At 36.8% G+C, this 20223-nt stretch overlaps 2 protein-coding genes across 2 annotated transcripts in view; one reads left to right on the forward strand and one right to left on the reverse strand.

Annotated features, from left to right (window-relative positions):
- Nucleotides 1-20223, forward strand: part of ZNF804B (zinc finger protein 804B) — a 511823-nt gene that overhangs the window by 24403 nt on the left and 467197 nt on the right. The window lies entirely within an intron of this gene.
- On the reverse strand, nucleotides 4575-5336 carry TEX47 (testis expressed 47). The gene has a single exon (XM_030307907.1). The coding sequence runs from the start codon at nucleotides 5334-5336 to the stop codon at nucleotides 4575-4577; it is 762 nt and encodes a 253-aa protein (XP_030163767.1).

Raw genomic sequence — 20223 nt, forward strand, 5'->3', positions numbered from 1 at the left:
CAATGAATTGGAATGAGTTCCTATTCTTGGCTCAGTGAATAGTAACATATAAATACAAAAGTTCCACTGAATCACTTCCAGAAGGTATTCTTAGTCCAAGTTTACAATGAGGGTTTCTCGAGTTTGCCAGGCTTCACAGAGGAAATATAATTTGATCAATAAGCAGAATTTTGCTAAGAGAAGTAAAGAAAGAAGATAAAGACAGAGAGGTGGAATATTGGGAATCCAAGCTTTGCAGATCATGATAGAATTTTGCATTTTATCCTGGAGGTGAAATGGAAGTCATTGAAGAATTTTGACTGGAGGAATGACATTTATTGAATGCTTACTACATGCACAATTACTATACCATTATTTCATGCAACATACCCCTAATCAATCTTATAATGTAGGTACTGTTATCACACTCATTTTATAGGTGAGGAGGAGTCTGAGGTGTTGAAAGGTGAAGCAGCAAATTACAGCACTTCAAGTTCTGGAGCTAGTTCAGCACAGCAATTTGATACCAGGGGTGGCTCTCTTAAATTTGTGCTACGCTTCTTTTAACATTGATGGAAATATCATATGGACTAGCAAGAGAAAGAGGAGGAAGAGGAGACTGGAGTGAGGGAGATCCCAAAGGAGAGCCCAAAGACAAGGCCAGACACTAGAAATACTTTCTGTGGAAAGAGGGTGGGTGGGGCTTGCACTAATTGGCTGTCACTGATGAAAAGGAGGAAGGGTAATTAGGCTGAAGTTCAAGTTTCTGACTTGGCAACTGTGTGGAGAGTCGTCCATTTTATAGCAACAGAGAGTGCAGCTGGGGGGAGGGAAATCAAAGGAAGTGTGGTGGCAGGGAAGGATGCGTTCCATCTAGAGCTTATGGAGATAGAGACGCCTGTGGAAATGCAGTGGGACATCTGGAGAAGGCCGTATGTGAGTGAGGGCTGGAGCACAGGAAGGGTAATGTGCAGCAGTGAAGAGACCACTCAGAATTAAATCCAGACCCCCTAAACTAACTGTGACCACAGCTAATTATGTAAATTAGTGAAGTGGAAATGGGACACTTGTGTTACAATTCTTGCTTTCACTGCGTGCAAACGCTTCATGTCTTTGGGTCTCAGAATCTTTATCTGCCAAACAAGTAGAGTAGAGCAGACATTTGAAAATTGCCTTTGAGGGTTCCCTTTATATTTTCTGAACAACTATGTGCTGTTTATTGCTTAAATCCCATCAGCAGGTAATCTGGAAATTTACATAATTGGCCACAAGGGGGAGAACTCTAATTCTATATTAAGTCATTTTCTCCACTATGAAATAATCTCAGAGTTGGTGATGGGCTGTCTCATTTCTACTTCCTCATGGAAGTTGGGGGAATTCTGAATTGAATTGTGGGAATAACTGAATTGAAATGTGGTTTTGTGTCACTAAAGTTACGATAAAGTCCCTGAATGTAAAAATCTATTTGTATCAAACAATAATTCTCCATGAAGGAATCCAGATGCCTCTTTAATTAAAATGAAGACAGTAAAAATTTTAAATTCACCCTGGGAGGATTTTTCCTTCCAAATAACATTATTTTAGTTAACCTTCATGAAAACTATAACCTTCCCGAAAGCCCTTGGTTACTCTGAAACGAACATAAGAGCATTGGCATGTCTGTTTACTGTAAAGATATCCATATCAAAATAAAAGAATTAGAATGCACAGGCCACACCAGTTTAAATGTCACATGCTTATTGAATATATATATATATATATACACACACATATATATATACACATATATATAGTATGTCCTATGTTCGTTGTTATAAGAACATTGAATGCTACATGCTCAGTATTAAAATACTCATTTTCTGTTTCAGTTAACTTCTTTCTGTACTCTAGTTTTATGGAAAATTTTACTGTAAGGAAACTATAACTCTCATTGGACTGAGAATTACCTTATGAGTTGTCCTAAAGTTTAATAAGTCACATTTTTTTACTTGGTCAAATTAAATTACATTCATAAGGTCTGAATATTTCAGCATTTTATCAAATATACCCAAACGTATAGTACATGGGTGTCTTCCTTTTAAAGACGTGATATTAGTGAGCTATATAGGAATCTCAATAATGCAACAGTTACTGAAAACATATTTGTGTTCTCCCTTATAGACAGTGTCACGTTCTTTTAATAGGTTTCATGATAGCAGATTTCCTTTGAGAGTGAGTGCAATATTTAAAAAAAAAGTTTTTATGAATGAAGACTGAATATTAAGGTCACCAGTCAAGTTGGAGTATATGTTATTTGGGAATCAAAAAACTAGAGGTAGCTAAACTATTTACACTCCCTTTGATTTATAAACCTTCTTAATTCATCTGTCACTTAAAAGTCACTAAATGTTTTCAGCAGTGATGTTGTGACAGAAATAAGTATAAGCCCTCCTGATGTGGCTGCTACTAGGATGGATAACTTTCATTCGAATAAATTCATTCTGGTGTGCTCACTAAAAAAGATAAATAAGTATGTAAGTAATTTATTTAACTTGCTTTGTGCTTATTTTCCAGTTACTTTCATGATTGACACTTTAAATCCTTTAAATTTTAAATGTAAAATAACAGTATACTAAGTAAATTAATAGTATTACCACTGAGATAGTTTCTATAACTTCCTCTAAAAATGACTCAGATTTTTAATGTCTTTGTCTTAATAAATTAATTTTCACTTGATATTTTTCATATCAGAAAGTATTATTGACCAATAAAAGTGAAATACGTAACTTTATTTGTAAACTGCTCTTCTATTCACTTTAAACTTTAAACAAGTACTCTTCCCAAACAAGCATAATTTACCTTGCTGAAGGAATTCTGCCTGATCCAATGAACATTTAGGGTTCATTTTCTCCTTCCTGTTTATGCTTATTCTGTTCTCATCTGCCCTCCCCAACCTCTTCTCACATCCACAAGCCTAGACCCCGGCTTACTTCTTTACCAAGTTTTTTCTCTATGTTTTTGTTTTTGTTTGTTTGTTTGTTTTGTTTTGGCCTGGAGAACATTTACTTCTATCTCCACTCATTTTGTTGCTGAACATTTGCTCTCAATGAGTGGATGCTTGGGTCTTTTTCACATTTCAAAGAGTAAGTAGCACATTGCTGACAGACATTAGGTGTTTAATATTTACTAAACTGATAAAATGTTTGTATGTTATTAATCTTTCTTAACCAGAAGAATTACTTCACATTTTATCTAGAATGTACCCTTTCAGTTACTAAATTTAAATGAACAGAACTTCGAGTTCGGCTAACGGTGAAAAATGCCATTCTGTGTCTAAATCTATATTACAGAATTTAAAAATAGAAAGTCTTTCCTGAATTTTGATTCTTATATGGAACAAGTGATGACAAATTATCTGCATATGACAAATCTGAGGTGTATTTTGAGATTGCTCTTTTTCCCTTGAAGAGGCTGAAGATCAAATAATAAAAGTGAAATGATGCAACCATATTTCTTCTACTAAATCCAAAGCCTGTTTCATAAGACATTGAAATAATTTTGGATAGATATCACTGAAGTTGTCAAGATATTGATGTTAATTGTTGAAACAAACTACAAAACTTTAAATATTCAAAAAAGCATTAATCCTGGGTGAGGGAAGGGAGAGAGCAACTTAAAATAGGTCATATAGAAACTACATATCATTAATTGCCTTATAGGACATAAATCAGAAAAAAAATCATTTGTGTATCTTATGTGGAATCATTTATAAGTGTTTTGCAAGTGGGCAAGAATCATGCATTCTGTGCACCCTGCCATATCCCTAACATCTGGCAAATGTCTGTCACATGAAGGGTGTTCAAAAAATGATTTTGCATGAAAGATGTAGTGCCTTCTGACAATGTATTTTCTGGTTGTTTCAAAAAGCTACTGTGTTCTTCAGTTTTTGTTGTTGTTCAGCTTTGTAATGGCCTCAATATTCTTGATTAGACAGTTCAGAATATGTGAACTTTGGAACTATTTTCAAAGTTTAGGCTTTGTTTTCTGAGTTCAGTAATAATATAGAGATTATTCCTTTAAGGCTTTTACTACTAACTAAAATAATGATCATATCATATCGTACCATATTTACTTTTACACATACTTTCCTCTAAATGTACGTTGCAAGCAACTCAATGATGGTATTCCCCCCCTAAATTTTATATTCCAAGAACAAAATTGTTTTTCCTGAAATTTGATTCTGGGTGGTGCAGCTTCTCATTGACTGTTGAAAGAATGAATGAGAATATGAATCTGAATGTATCCTTTATTGTCTATACTTCTCTTTAAAAAATTGTCATTTCATCAAGATGATGTTAAATTTTGAGCAATCCTTAACTTATTAAACCCCATCCACTTATTAAAACAATGTGTTGAACTTGCTGTCAGAATAAATGTATATTTTCAAGTTTAGCTCAACATACTCTGTAAAGATTCATGTATTACCTTTGTGTATATTGTGGCGTATGGTCCTTTCTTTCTTCAAGAGAAGAGTCCCCTCAGAAGTGTTTTCTTTTTATTTAAGTAGCATCAATTCCTTGAGAGATTGGACCACATTAACCACATTTCTCTCAATCCTAGAAATGGGAAGGAGCAGGCCATACCACCTCAGAATCCAAAGTGATATGTATGGGTTTATTATACATGTTTAGGAAAGCTTCTGGATCCATGAATTCTTCAGATTTGCACAAGTACTTTATTATTTGTTCTGGGATGAGCAATTCAGGTGCTAGTTGGTGCAAGTTATCCCCTGGTCCTTTAGCACTCACTTTCACAGTCTTTAAAAGGTGAACTGCCAGTTTATGAGTCTGGGTGAGAAACTCGGTGATGACCTCTTCTAGGGACTGTGTCTGTGTGACATCATCGAGATACATGACTGGAACTTTTATTTCTGATACATGCCATTGCATGAAGAGTCTTGTCGGGATGTTATGGGACACAACTATAATTTTCATCCCATGGATAAAAAATTCTGTATCATTCTTTTTCTGGTCAAGATGATCTAAAAGAATTTGGTAAAGCGTATCACTGGAGGACTCAAGAATATGCAGAATAGAAGTAGGATAGATGAGCAAAAACCCTGTCACTGCTTCTCCTTTGTGAAGTTTTAAAGTTGACTGAAGCACTTGTTCATAGTAGTCAGCAATAATTTTTTTTTCTGTGTTTGCTGTTATCTTGGCCACAAGAAACATCCTATGAAGAAGGAATTTCTTGAGCTGTAGTCTTTGCTTCTCTTCCTGAAGATGCAAGTAATTGCCACGTGGAACTTGGGGCATTAGAACAGATTCCATTGGAAAAGTCCTTTTGCTGGTCTTTTGGGCATGGCCTGAGAAGGACATGATGGATCTTATTCTTCTAGATGGTTCCAGTTTTTAGCTTATCACAATGTTTACATTATCAGGATACCTCTTCAGTGATGTTTTTTTTTTTTTTAATTTCTTCTGACCAAACAAACAAATAAAGTTTCCCCCATTTGTCAAATGCTAATGTATAGCAAAATCCCTTCCCAGTGTTACCAACAATACTGTCTCTGAAATAAAACAGAATGTTAAAACAAGATTTAAATTATAGAGATTTTTTTTAAGTTTATAATGAAATAACTAACATTCACATTGTAGGGAAAAACCCTCTAATACACTGAGGAGTGGGGAGAAGAAAGAACATACTTTAGGGTAAGTTAAACTCTGTTTTTGTTTGCATTACTATTTTCTCCTTCAATTTATAGTGCATTTTTTCTCAGCCCCCATTCTTGAATCACACATACATACACACACATGAATACACACATACATATACACACACACAGGAACATAGCTGCTGACAGTCACTGACCATAGCATCGGCATCACATTAAAATTTCATATATGTAATGATAATTATAGATTGTCATTAATTTGTCAGATTTTTAAAAAGTGGTATTTTATGGTAATTTCCCAATTTCTTCTATAAATTTAACCGGTCAGTGAAATTTAAAAAAATCTGGGAAATTCTTAAGTCTTAATTTCTTTTTTTTTTTTTTTTTAATTTTTTTTTTCAACGTTTATTTATTTTTGGGACAGAGAGAGACAGAGCATGAACGGGGGAGGGGCAGAGAGAGAGGGAGACACAGAATTGGAAACAGGCTCCAGGCTCCGAGCCATCAGCCCAGAGCCTGACGCGGGGCTCGAACTCGCGGACCGCGAGATCGTGACCTGGCTGAAGTCGGACGCTTAACCAACTGCGCCACCCAGGCGCCCCAAGTCTTAATTTCTTAATCTTTACTCAGTATACTAAAAGTTAATACTATTGCTTGTATAATAACAGTAAATTTTTGAAGTAACTAGTTTTGATTTTTTTTTTACTCTAAAAAACATCAGAAATGGCTCTTTTTCCTTCTTTTTGTTGTTGTTGTTGTGGATATCAAATAATAACTTGTGTTACTTTTAACTTACTCTTCTCCCAAATCTCTTTTTCTTCCCTCCAGGTCATCTTAACATTTCTTTCCTTTTTCAAGTGCTTCTTGCTTTTACTTGCCCCCGAGGTCCTACTTGTCCTCCATCACTTTTCCAACTGCCAGTGTCTTGGGTGCTCCCAGCTGTTCCTATGTTCTATTCTCGTTTCCATGGTGCTTTAGTGAGTCAGGACGTCAGTGGTGTTAAAGGGCCAGAGCACACTGGCAAGTATCATTTCTTAATTTAATGATGTTATCTCAACAGACACCTCAACATCACAGTGAGGAAATGAGGGCTTCTTTTCTGGAAATGGCTTATTCTTAGCCAGGTGCCTATGGTAGTCAGACAGATGGCTGACCTGAACATCTTCCTAGACATATTCTTTTCTTTTCACTTTTTATCCACAATTTCTGGAAGAGAAAACTAAAGCAAGGAGTAGTTATATACTTTGCACACAATTCAAACATGCTTTAAAGCAACCTCCCTACTCTATTTATGCACTAATTAAGTAAGAACACATGTCGGATTCTGTATAATGGTGACTGCTTTAAGAAAATTCTTCTATAAGGTATTAATGTAGTGTAAATTTGTTAGTTTTTATAATAAAAAATAATAATACCATATCTTAAAATTGCATTCATTGGGGCTTTAACCATAATTTTAAAACAAGTTTAGAAAACACCCTTATTCAATTTTTAAAAAGGAAACCTTAGAGTATTTTTCCCCCTAAGGTTTCTGTTATCCAAACTTACGATCTGTTTTTAATGACATACAGTAATAAGAGGTGACTTCATAATTCTTTAATTGTGTGGTACATAAAAACTAATTCTTTACAGCGTCCATTTCATTGCTTCCTGAAATGATACAGTCTTTCCCAAGGCACACGGGAAACTTGTCACTGTTCACTCCAGGGCTTGTTTTCAGGCTCATCATTCCTACTACTTTGTAGAATGTGATTGTGTTCACCACAACCTCCTTTATGGCCTTCTCTCCTCCCTTGGTTTCTATGACTCTGGACCTGCCTGAATTTCTTGCCAAATCTCTGTTTGTGGGGTTGCTCAGTTCCTTCTCACACTCAGCTCTAGGAAAAGCTGAGGCTCTGTGTTCATCCGTGCCCAAGTAGCTTAGCACCATCTTTTGTGAGGGCAGATGAGTGGTCCTCAATGTCACTCTTGCCTCCAAATTTAATGATCGACATTGCTGATTGACCATGGAGCCTTTCCTGCTCAGTCCAGCCATGGACTTGGACTTCTTCTCAATATAAGTTTCAAGGCAGATACAGTTAGTTTGTTGGGGTTGAGAAAGAAGAAAAAAATGGAATTTCCATCGCAGTAATTTTTCTGTACAGAGAACTCCTACATTGTAATCCTATTTACAACTCTTATCTTTGGATGTACTGCTAACCTTTTAGACTTAAAATGCCAACATTTTTTATTATTATTCTCTGGATATTTCCTTTTACAAATATATGTGTCTCAGTTTACAATTTTCTCTCATCTCCAAGGCCAACATCCTAGATCTTATGTCTTCATGTTTCCTAAAAATTATCCCCCAACTCTATTCTGTTATTAAGTCTGTTTACTTTTTACTTTGAAATGTATCATAGGTTGTTGATTTCTCTGTAATCCTTGCTCTTTATTTGGATTTTAATAAGAATCTCTCACCCTCAGTATTTTCCACCTCACCTATTCAGCTAAGAACATGAAACTCTAAGACCTCATGACACATCTGCTTCCTAAAGCTCAGGAACTACTTTTTTTTAATGAAGTCTTTCCTGTTTACTTCCCTCCATAGAATGCTAGAAGAGGGCAATTCTATACATTTCTAAGTTTTGTGTGGTTCAACAGAACACATTTAGAATCAGTAGTTTTTACCACCAGAGATAATAAGTAGCTTGGCATATATTTTCCCAATGTATTTTTCCATTTCTTGATGCATGTTTAGTTGCTGGGTTGTTGCTTACACATTTTAGTTTCATTGTCACATCACAGTTAAAGGCAACTTACTGTGTTTTCTTGCCTTTCATCAATCATACTCTTAAGTGTCAAGAGTAAAGTTTTGAGAAGATAGGAATAGAAGCAACACACAGTGTGGGCAATTTTGTATGGGCTGGTTGTATGTAATTATACTTGATAATTGTACAAGCTCTGTGTAATGGACACTTGGCATTTGAATTCTCAGATGCCGCAGTAATTGTGTTCCATCGATTAAAGGCCAGTTATTTATCTTCAGGTGGCAAGTCAAGCAGAAGAGCTCCTCTGTCTGTCCAATGGGATAAGACATTGGTGTTTGTTTTCCCAGAGTGGTCTGTTAGAATAGATATCTAAGTTCAAACAACCGACAAGTAGCAGAACCTGAATGGAAACTGATAATGCTGAGGAGTCCTCTTTCAGATTTTCTAGTATCCACTCTTATTATCCAGCCCATCTCACAGAAGTACACAGCGTGTATTTGTTACTCATGTCAAGCATGCACATTAATGTTAACTATATACTTTATGCTCTGGTTTTATTTTCTAGAACCACGTGTTTCTGAAAAACAGACTCCCAGGATCCTTTATCTTTGTGAGACAGAAAGAAAGGATTAGAACAATTAAATACCACTAATTGATTATTTACCATGTGTCCTACACTAGATGCTTTTACACATATTAAGTAATTCAGTCTTCACTACAACCCTATAAGATAGATAGAAATTTAGCCCACAATTATAGAAGATGAAACTAAAGCATGGGCTATTTAAGTGCTTTACACACAATTCACACATGCTCTCAGCAACCTCCCTGTTCTGTCTACCTAAGCTAAAGAGCAGGAAAATTATTTCCTCTCAGTATCCATGCTCACAGGACCATTCTTTGCTTCTCTATGATGTGACAGTTTTTCTAGAAATGAAGGCTACCTTGTGGTTTGGATAAATGAGATTGAAAACCCTTACCTCATACCTGTAATTCAACAAAATTGATTTACTGTCTTTAATCCCTCATTTATCCCAGGTTTATCTACACGTTTTGTGTGCCAGGTAACATCATGGGCATTGTAAGAAACACAAACATGGAAAACACCTGGTCCCTAATTTTAGGAGTTTAGAGTCCGGTAAGAGGTGTTGAGATATCCATGAATGACCATTGGACAGGGGAAGACATAATATATACGGTGTGAATGATGTTCAGTGCTTTAGAAGCACTGAGGTAGAAAGGGTGCCTCTGGTTTTCTGGAAAGCTTAATGAATGAGCTTCTATTGGGCATGGCCTTCTCAGGGGGACAGAGCTGGAGAGTGGCTTTGTGAATGTTTCTTGAATTCATTTCTTTCTAATGGGAGGATGTGCACTGACTGACTTGCTTCTTTTCTTTCTGGAATACCAGATCCCACTTTAAACTTTCACCAGTGCTCATATACTAGAGAAACAGAAAATTCTAAATCATTGCCACTAACGTTTTCTGTGTTTTGATATATCTAAATGATTAGCATGAAAATTCATGTTCTAAATAAATGGCTAACAACTGGGGTAGAGCCTTTCACTAAGATCACATGTGTAAACTATTAAGTAGACAAAAAACCCCCACTTGATTTAGCAGAGCAAAAAAGATGTTATCAAATCATGAGATATTTGAAGATTTATATATAAAAAAAGAAAACTAGATTACCTTCTTCAGCATTGCTTCTCTTTGTCAAAAACATTATGGAGTAGTGTTTGGTAATTATTTATCATGGAGAGCACAGGCTAAAAATACTTTGTTATTCAATTCAAACATTTAGCATATATCTACTCTATGTAGAAAAATGCACCAGACGTTGTGGAGATGTTCTTGTAAATTAGATATTGTATCTACACGTGAAAGAGTCATTTCTATGAGTAGATCTTAAAGTCTACATAATTACGCTTAGTACAGGACTGGCAAGGAGAAATATAATAAGGACATAAACAACAAACACAGAAAGCAAAAAAATGCTGGAACAGTTAAACCTGACTTGAAGAACTAGCATTTAAGTTGGACATAAAAAACGATATGATTTATGTGGGGGGTCGGAGTGGGGTAGGGAAGAGATGGGGATTAAGGAAGATACAGAACAGACTCTATAAGCAAGAAGAATAAAGAGGACATATATTATAGAGCTGGGAAATGTGGCACTTCGGTAAGAAAATAACAATGGTATTGTGTAACTAGAGTGTAGTTCTCAAGCTATAGAATCTGCAGGTTTGTTAAATTGTAGATTCCTGGTCTCTAACCCTAAAAAGTCAGAGTTAGTACACTTGAAGTGTGGTCCAAAAATTTGCCTTTTTGACAAAAATTCTTCCAGTGTTTCCATTTAAGGAAGAATGGGCTGGCTTGTGGTGATTTAAACACTGGCCGTCTATTAGAATCATCTGGTGGAGAATTAAAGAAGCCAGCTCCTGGTTTGTATTTAATTAGTGTGAAAAGGAACTCGAGCATGTGTGTTTGTGAGAGCCTCTCCAGGTGACTCTAAGTATAGCCCCGAGTGAAACGGCTGGTCTAGGTTGGAGGGTGAACGGAAGGGAGACATGAAAAGGAGAAAAAAGAAGTTGCAACTCTTTTGCAGAGGACTTGGATGCCACACTCAGAGGTATGAATTTTACTCTGTGGGTGGTAGGGAATCACTGGGACTTTTTGAGTGCCTATAATCATAACTGTGTTTTAGAAAGTTGCTTGTGAAGTGCAGAGGAATTAGAGATGGGAAATAGTGGAGGCAGCCAGAATACTTTTAAGAATTCTGCAGCTGGCGAATGAGTGCTCTCCTCTTCTGATAGTCAAAGAGTAAATTGGTTTACCTCTTCTCAAAAGTAATATAGTAATATGGATCGTGAGCTTAAAATTTTCATACTCTAATGCCTCTTTTGGGTACATATCATGAATAAAATTATTGACAAACATTTTAATATTTGTAACGATGGTTATTGTAGGAATTTAGAGAGAATTTTGAAAAATTGAATGGATATATTAATTACGCAATACTGTGATGCCCTGAAATAATTTTTGAAGAATATTTTAAATGCACAGAAAAGTTACTCTCAAAGTAAATAATATAATATGCTAAGTTGCATATTACATGTGATCCCCATTTTATTTTAAAAAAGACAACACAGAGAGAAATCTAACCAAATGTTTAAAATGGTGGAATTTGATGGCGATATTTGTTTTGCATTTATAAAATTTTTCTAAGAATGTCTACATTACTATTCTATTCAAAAAATAACATTAAAAAACCCAATAGGCTGTGGTACTGGTTTGGTCCAAGGGAATACTGTGTTGCTCTGTTTGTGGACTAGGATAGTCTAGTTTGAGAGGCTGCTGATGGGTAGAAGCTATACAAGGGAAGATTCTGGACCAAGTGGAACAAGAAGGATCAGCACTCAGGATGTCTGGGCTTACTGATTGGCAGTCAGAATGGGAAAACACAGAGATGGAAGATGGAGTTTTTATCAAGACACAGTCCAGGAGCTTCAGTTTAGAAACACCTTGCATAAAGTGAGATCCTCTTTGTATGAGTAGCGTGAAGCCTACCACTGGGTGGGTCTTTAAAGATTTTGGCAGTTGCTTAGAATGAGGACTGTATGAAAGTCATCACCAAAGTAGACATGACTTGGCCAATTGGATGTGGGGGTGAGCTATGGAAAGATTTAAAGAGGGTTCATGAATGTGAAGGTCAGTAGCTGGGAAGACTTATTTTTAAAATACAGATGGAGGATAAAGGAGAAAGCCCAGATTTGGGAAGAAAAATAATTTGTAACTATTATGTTGAAGTGGACTTTCCATAAGAACATCCAGGTAGAAATGCAATTAGGAGCCCACAGATCTAGAAAAGTCAGCATCATGATGCATGCAAACTTGGTCATCATCTGCACTCAGGGAAAAGTTGAAACCATGGGCACCAATGTACTTGTGAAGTAATGACAGGAAAAGAAGAAGATGGAGAAAAAACCATATGAAACACTTAATTTTAAGAAGTGGGCAAATGAGAGCCAGTGAAAGATGCAACAGAACATCAAAGGTAGATGGGGAACTAGGGAAACAGGGCCATGAAGGTCAATTAAGGAGAGACGTTTAAAAGTGAGTGATAGTGGTAAAATTCTAAAGAGAGGTAAAAAAGCTTGAGGACTGAAGTGACCTTCTAGTCTTGGCAATTACAAGTGTCATAGAGACTTAACAAAAAAAAAATCAATAAAATGATTGAGGGAAGCCAGGTTACAGTTGTTGACTTGAGTCAATATAGAGTAACTGGTCAAAGAGTAGTCTACTCCTCCCAAACATTTGGCAGTAAGAAGAATGAAAGCACTCTGGTAGTAAATTACAGAGGAAGAAGATTATAGGGTAATTATCCTACAGTGATCCTAGGTTTTTCTCTATTAAAAACTAGCATACTGCATACTGTTCTTTTTTTTTTTTTTTTAACTGCCATTGTGTCCAGCTGGGAAGGTGGAGTCTGAAAATCGAATGCTATATTGTAAGCTTTGAAAATATTGTTAGATCGTCAGCTTTAAACAGAGATTTTGGAGACCATAAATAACACTGAACTCTGTATTGTATTTATTCTTCCTCCTTTATCAAATTTATGTTCTGCAAACAGAAGAGCCCCAAAGATATACAAATTACTAACATTTGGTGCACGTTGTGTCAGTGATCTAAACACAAGTCTTAACTTAGTTTTTCATGCCTTTAAAAACTTTGAGTTCTAATAACAAAGTTGCCTTCCACATAGAAAAGTCATTATGCTTGGAGTAGTATCTTTGTAATTTCAGCGCAAGTATCTACTTTGGTTCACATCATCTGTTATGCTAAAACACATCATCAATAAGCTAATATCTATTTTAGTGCTTGCTTTTGGTTTAATTTTGATCAATGTGCTGTGCAGAATGGAGAAAATGGAACTGAAAGAAGTTTAGAGTTGGAAGGAAACTTAGCATCACTGACATAGCATATTCCTTTTTCAGTTAAGGAAAACATGGCACAAAGAGGCCAATTGATATTACTGCCATCAAGTAGCTTACCTTATATCAAGGTTGACAAAAACATAACACGCATGAAATACGGAAGCAGTGAGATGATACTTCTTACTAGATTACTTTTCAGGAAATACGATAGATATTTCAATAAGTAGAGTTGTGCTATGGCTCTTACAAAAAGGTACAGGAATCTGAATTTTGTGGTGCTCAGGAAGGAGTTGGGCAATATTTTTACACAGAGAAGTAATCTGAAGGGTGCCACACTTAATGGTTTTAATGTGTATTTAGGATATTTGGGGAGGGAAAATCCTAGAATCAGAAATGCCTACTAAAATATTGTTATATCCCATACATGTAATGAAGATTCAGGCTAGGATTTAAAATGTTGGAAAGTATTTCTGTTTAAATGAAGAGTAATGTTAATATTCCAAGTCTAAGTAACTATATAATTTTTATTTTATGTATCCAGAGCAGCAGTAGGTAAAAACAACATAGTGAAATATTTTTAAAGATTAGCTATGTCCTGGGGCGCCTGGGTGGCGCAGTCGGTTAAGCGTCCGACTTCAGCCAGGTCACGATCTCGCGGTCCGTGAGTTCGAGCCCCGCGTCGGGCTCTGGGCTGATGGCTCAGAGCCTGGAGCCTGTTTCCGATTCTGTGTCTCCCTCTCTCTCTGCCCCTCCCCCGTTCATGCTCTGTCTCTCTCTGTTCCAAAAAAAATAAATAAACGTTGAAAAAAAAATTTAAAAAAGATTAGCTATGTCCTAGGTATCCAAACAGATTTTCCTTTATTTATCCACATCTTTATGATCCTGTAACCTTTCCAGCCTACACTAAATTTAAAGCCCTTTTGCCCATCCTAATTCAGGGAAATTTCATACTTTTTCAGAAGCTACACCCACCAACCTTAGTAGTTGTGGATGTTTGACAGCCTCATGAGAGACTATGCACCATTGTTTTAATATATGTAATCATAAGGTACAGTCACTTTTTTGTGAAGTGAGTTATAGAAAATGAACATATACTTGGGTAATTACTTCACTTGGGAGGACAAATTCACAGGCTCTACCGTGGCATCACAGTGGGGAAGTGTAGGCATCTGGTGCTCCATCATCATTCTTCAGCACTGGCATCTGCTAGAGATGCATGAATGCCTTTCTGGTCCATGCCTCATCTGTCACCCTAGTTCTTTGTCTCTATGACAGGCACCGCTCAGCTACATATGTGCCACCATTGACCCCATGGAAAAACTTTTTCAGTATGAATACTTATTCCAGGAGAGTCCCTAGGCAAAGCTGTCTTGTACTCTGTGCCTTTGTGTGCTGAAACATGGATATTCATTTTGTCCCTCTGTTAGCCTTGAGAAGTTTTTTTTTTCCTTTTTTTTTAATTTTTTTTTAACGTTTATTTATTTTTGAGACAGAGAGAGACAGAGCATGAACAGGGGAGGGGCAGAGAGAGAGAGGGAGACACAGAATTGGAAGCAGGCTCCAGGCTCTGAGCCATCAGCACAGAGCCCGATGCGGGGCTCGAACTCACAGACTGAGAGATCCTGACCTGAGCTGAAGTCAGACGCTTAACCGACTGAGCCACCCAGGCCCCCCTAGCCTTGAGAAGTTCTAAGCATCACATTTGATAAGATTATGGTTGAACCAAGAAGGTCTTAATTTTTAACCCAATGATCTAGTTAATAGAAACAATTATGATTTCTATGTGAATATTTTATATTCACACACAACTTTTCACTTTTCTTGGGCTGAGCCATTTCTACTATTTATGTGTGATATACTCAGAAAAATTCACTATTAATAGAAGATGAATAAAAGCATACTGATAAAGGCAAAATTCTCAGGCACCAGTAATCTTCATTGTCAAAAAGTAATGTCATTTGGATCAGTCACTTCTTAGAACTTTTAGCCAAACAACTTGAGTATTGATTGCTATAATTGTTTTTGTTTATGATTATAATTTTTCATTAAGGACAGTCTGACTTTGAGAGAGGCCACACTTTTTTGATTACGGTTTTCTGGGAAGGATAACTTTGTTTTTATCATAAACAGAGCTGAAAGTATAACATAACTTTCATATATGGAAATTTTAGGGAACCTTTTTACAAGGTACAGAAATATCCTAGCCTTTTCATTGCTTGATGGGTTAAATCTCCAGTCTACTTCACAAAATATTGTACTTAGCTACCATGGACCTGTATTTAAGATCTATCTTGTGTGTGTGTTTGTGTGTGTGTGTGTGTGTGTGTGCATGTGTGTGTTTGCATGTGTGCCTTTTCAATGATAAGACAGTGCAGCAGTAAAAAGAAAGCATACTTTTAAGCTTCGGCTCTTGATTAAAGTCTATTTTGGACCCAGGCTCACCGGGTTGTGGGAAGTGATGTTTAATGAATTTCCAGAGGTGGAGGCCAGCAGTGTGACTTGTGTTCAGTAACACATTTTTGGTTGTTAGAAATTTGCTTCCAGTGATGTATTTGAGAACCAGACTAGTCTTACATGTTTTATAAGGTCATTCTCCAGGACCTGTGCCTCATAAAAAGAGGGAAATTCTTCTTGGTCATGATATTATTATATTGGAATCAAGTGCAGCTCTCTGGCCTAGTGCACCTCCTTTTTGCCTTCAACTAGCTCTTTTCTTTGTGAACTAAGAATTAAAAAATCAGTAGTTTTTTTTTTTTTTTTTTGACTGAAGATAACTTTATACTTATAACCTATACTTTGAAAAAGCTAATCTTGGGTGCCTGGGTGGCTCAGTCATTAAGCATCTGACTTTGGCTCAGGTCATGATCTCACGGTTGGTGAGCTTGAGCCCTGCATTGGGCAAAACATGAGCCCTGCTTTGATGAGCCTGCTTCTCTCTCTCTCCTTCTCTCTCCTTCTCTTTTTCTCTCTCTCTGCCCCTCATGGGGTTCTCTCTCTCTCTCTACCCCTTGTTCACTTGTGCCCTTTCTCTCTCTCTCTCAAAAAATAAATAAAAAGCTAATCTTAAAATCTTTTCAGGGAAAACTGAAGCATAGTCATGCTCTGCAACATTAAAAAAATATTATCAGGTTGTGATTGGTCTTTTCTGTTTGACTTATTAATGGGTTTTAAGTGGCATCATTTTGCTATTATATTTTATAGTTAAGCCACTTTAATATAATGAAATATAAAGGTGGGCAATGAAAAGAACAAAAGGAAGTTTATGTTATGAAAACGAAAATTAAGAAGAGATTTCTGTTGGCAGGGTGATGGTAAAGTGGAATACAATTCAACTCTACCATACAGGGAGCTAGATTAAATCTTGAATGCTTTGTGTTATATGAGTAGAAAAGAATAATCCCTCTGAATACTTCATAACATCTGAGATGATTGAGTGTTGCTGCAAAAGTATCTGAGAAATGCAATCAGTGTGTCTGAAGCCAGCATCTATTTATCTTAAATTAATCATTTTTCTGAGTAGGTAGATGATAATCCCGGTGCTGGAGGCTGGTGTCTTTTTATTCATGGTGCAGTTAAAACTGGAGCTCTCTTAGATTGGTGGGCTATACAGTATGAAGGATCTCCAGCTGTAACTCTTTTGTAGGGCGATGGACTGCTTTTTCGATTTTTCAGCATTATTTTGGGATTGGAAATCAGTAAATAATTGTTTTGTTTTGTTTTTTTTAAACCCTTGACCACAATTAATTCTCTTTTACCTTCCTGCTCTGGGCATGGTGTAAGCAAGGTGTTCTAAATATAAGGCAACATTTTTATTTTTCTCATTCACTATTAAATTTTCTGGTCCACAGAGTTCCTGTAACTCAAGTGAAAAAGGCTCTACTAAGGCACTAAAACTCTCTCGGTGTCAGGACCCCACTGTCAAGGCAAGCCACAGGCTGAAGGGCAGTGTGACAGCTCTGGTGCCACTGACCCCATGTGCCCATATGACACCACATTGCAGACCGAGCCAATGAGTTTCCACTTAAATACACTCTCTTTCTTCCAAAAGGTAGGCTGGAGAAGTGGTCTGGTCTTTTAAAAAATAAATAAATATGTATGTATTTTAAAAGTAGAACTTATTTCCTAGGTTTTATCGGTGTTATATTATCAACTTGCCTGGGATAGAAGGTAGGGTAGCAAGAAGACGAGGTCTGTGTGTCCCCAAAATGAACAGTTTCCCAGTGATTTAGCCTTCTTTTCACTCCTGCTTTATGTCTCCAAGATATATGTGAATACATACACAGTTGTCAGGAGAAAGACTTTAGATGTCATGACCGCTAGCTGTGAGAGAGACACAAAATTCAATTAAATGTGTAATATCAGTAGAAACTGTAGTCCTAATGGAAAGAAGAATCTAAAAAAAAAAAAATCAGAACTGAATGAAATGGTTGAACATGTTGGATTTAATTTAGTAATCTAGTTAGCAGGATGAAAGTTAATCTAACTTAAAACTTAGGTATGGATCTGAATACATTTGGAATATAGGCTATGTGACTTTCAAAGGTTTTGTTTTGGTTTTTTGTTTTTGAGTGAAATGATGCTTTCTCATTTATTTTATTTTATTTTATCTTTTTAAAAATAAAATTTATTGTTTAATTGGTTTCCATACAACATCCAGTGATCATCCCAACAGGTGCCCTCCTCAGAGCCCATCACCCACTCCCCCATCCCTGCCCCGCCCCGTCAACCCTCAGTTTGTTCTCAGTTTTTAACAGTCTCTTATGTTTTGGTTCCCTCCCTCTCTAACCTTTCTTTCTTTCTTTTTTTTTCTTCCCCTCCCCCATGGTCTTCTGGTAAGTTTCTCAGGATCCACATAAGAGTGAAAACATATGGTATCTGTCTTTCTCTGTATGGTTTATTTCACTTAGCATAACACTCTCCAGTTCCATCCATGTTGCTACAAAAGGCCATATTTCATTCTTTCTCATTGCCACGTAGTACTCCATTATGTATATACACCACAATTTCTTTATCCATTCATCCGTTGATGGACATTTAGGCTCTTTCCATAATTTGGCTATTGTTGAGAGTGCTGCTATAAACATTGGGGTACAAGTGCCCCTATGCATCAGTACTCCTGTATCCCTTGGGTAAATTCCTGGCAGTGCTATTGCTGGGTCATAGGGTAGATCTATTTTTAATTTTCTGAGGAACCTCCACACTGTTTTCCAGAGTGGCTATACCAATTTGCATTCCCACCAACAGCGCAAGAGGGTTCCCGTTTTTCCACATCCTCGGCAGCATCTATAGTCTCCTTATTTGTTCATTTTGGCCACTCTGACTGGCATGAGGTGATATCTGAGTGTGGTTTTGATTTGTATTTCCCTGATGAGGAGTGACATTGAGCATCTTTTCATGTGCCTGTTGGCCATCTGGATGTCTTCTTTAGAGAAGTGTCTATTCATGTTTTCTGCCCATTTCTTCACTGGGTTATTTGTTTTTCGGGTGTGGAGTTTGGTGAGCTCTTTATCGATTTTGGATACTAGCCCTTTGTCTGATATGTCATTTGCAAATATCTTTTCCCATTCCGTTGGTTGCCTTTTAGTTTTGTTGGTTGTTTCCTTTGCTGTGCAGAAGATTTTTATCTTCATAAGGTCCCAGTAGTTCATTTTTGCTTTTAATTCCCTTGCCTTTGGGGATGTGTCAAGTAAGAAATTGCTGCAGCTGAGGTCAGAGAGGTCTTTTCCTGCTTTCTCCTCTAGGGTTTTGATGGTTTCCTGTCTCACATTCAGGTCCTTTATCCATTTGGAGTTTATTTTTGTGAATGGTGTGAGAAAGTGGTCTAGTTTCAATCTTCTGCATGTTGCTGTCCAGTTCTCCCAGCACCATTTGTTAAAGAGACTGTCTTTTTTTCCATTGGATATTCTTTCCTGCTGTGTCAAAGATTAGTTGGCCATACGTTTGTGGGTCTAATTCTGGGGTTTCTATTCTATTCCATTGGTCTATGTGTCTGTTTTTGTGCCAATACCATGCTGTCTTGATGATGACAGCTTTGTAGAAGAGGCTAAAGTCTGGGATTGTGATGCCTCCTGCTTTGGTCTTCTTCTTCAAAATTCCTTTGGCTATTCGGGGCCTTTTGTGAATCCATATGAATTTTAAGATTGCTTGTTCTAGTTTCGAGAAGAATGCTGGTGCAATTTTGATTGGGATTGCATTGAATGTGTAGATACCCCTGGGTAGTATTGACATTTTGGCAATATTTATTCTTCCAATCCATGAGCATGGAATGTTTTTCTATTTATTATATCTTCTTCAATTTCCTTCATAAGCTTTCTATAGTTTTCAGCATACAGATCTTTCACATCTTTGGTTAGATTTATTCCTAGGTATTTTATGCTTCTTGGTGCAATTGTGAATGGGATCAGTTTCTTTATTTGTCTTTCTGTTGCTTCATTGTTAGTGTATAAGAATGCAACTTATTTCTGTACATTGATTTTGTATCCTGCAACTTTGCTGAATTCATGTATCAGCTCTAGCAGACTTTTGGTGGAGTCTATTGGATTTTCCATGTATAATATCATGTCATCTGCAAAAAGTGAAAGCTTGACTTCATCTTTGCCAATTTTGATGCCTTTGATTTCCTTTTGTTGTCTGATTGCTGATGCTAGAACTTCCAACTATGTTAAACAACAGCGGTGAGAGTGGACATCCGTGTCATGTTCCTGATCTCAGGGAAAAAGCTCTCAGTCTTTCCCCATTGACGATGATGTCAGCTGTGGGCTTTTCATAAATGGCTTTTATGATCTTTAAGTATGTTCCTTCTATCCCGACTTTCTCGAGGGTTTTTATTAAGAAAGGGTGCTGAATTTTGTCAAAGGCCTTTTCTGCATCGATTGACAGGATCATATGGTTCTTATCTTTTCTTTT

This window comes from Lynx canadensis, chromosome A2 (genome assembly GCF_007474595.2).
Source record: "Lynx canadensis isolate LIC74 chromosome A2, mLynCan4.pri.v2, whole genome shotgun sequence".
Classification (NCBI taxonomy): Eukaryota; Metazoa; Chordata; class Mammalia; order Carnivora; family Felidae; genus Lynx; species Lynx canadensis.

What these genes read in the sequence shown, in the direction of transcription:
- TEX47 (XM_030307907.1), bottom strand. Translation starts at nt 5,336, where the DNA reads ATGTCCTTCTCAGGCCATGCCCAAAAGACCAGCAAAAGGACTTTTCCA.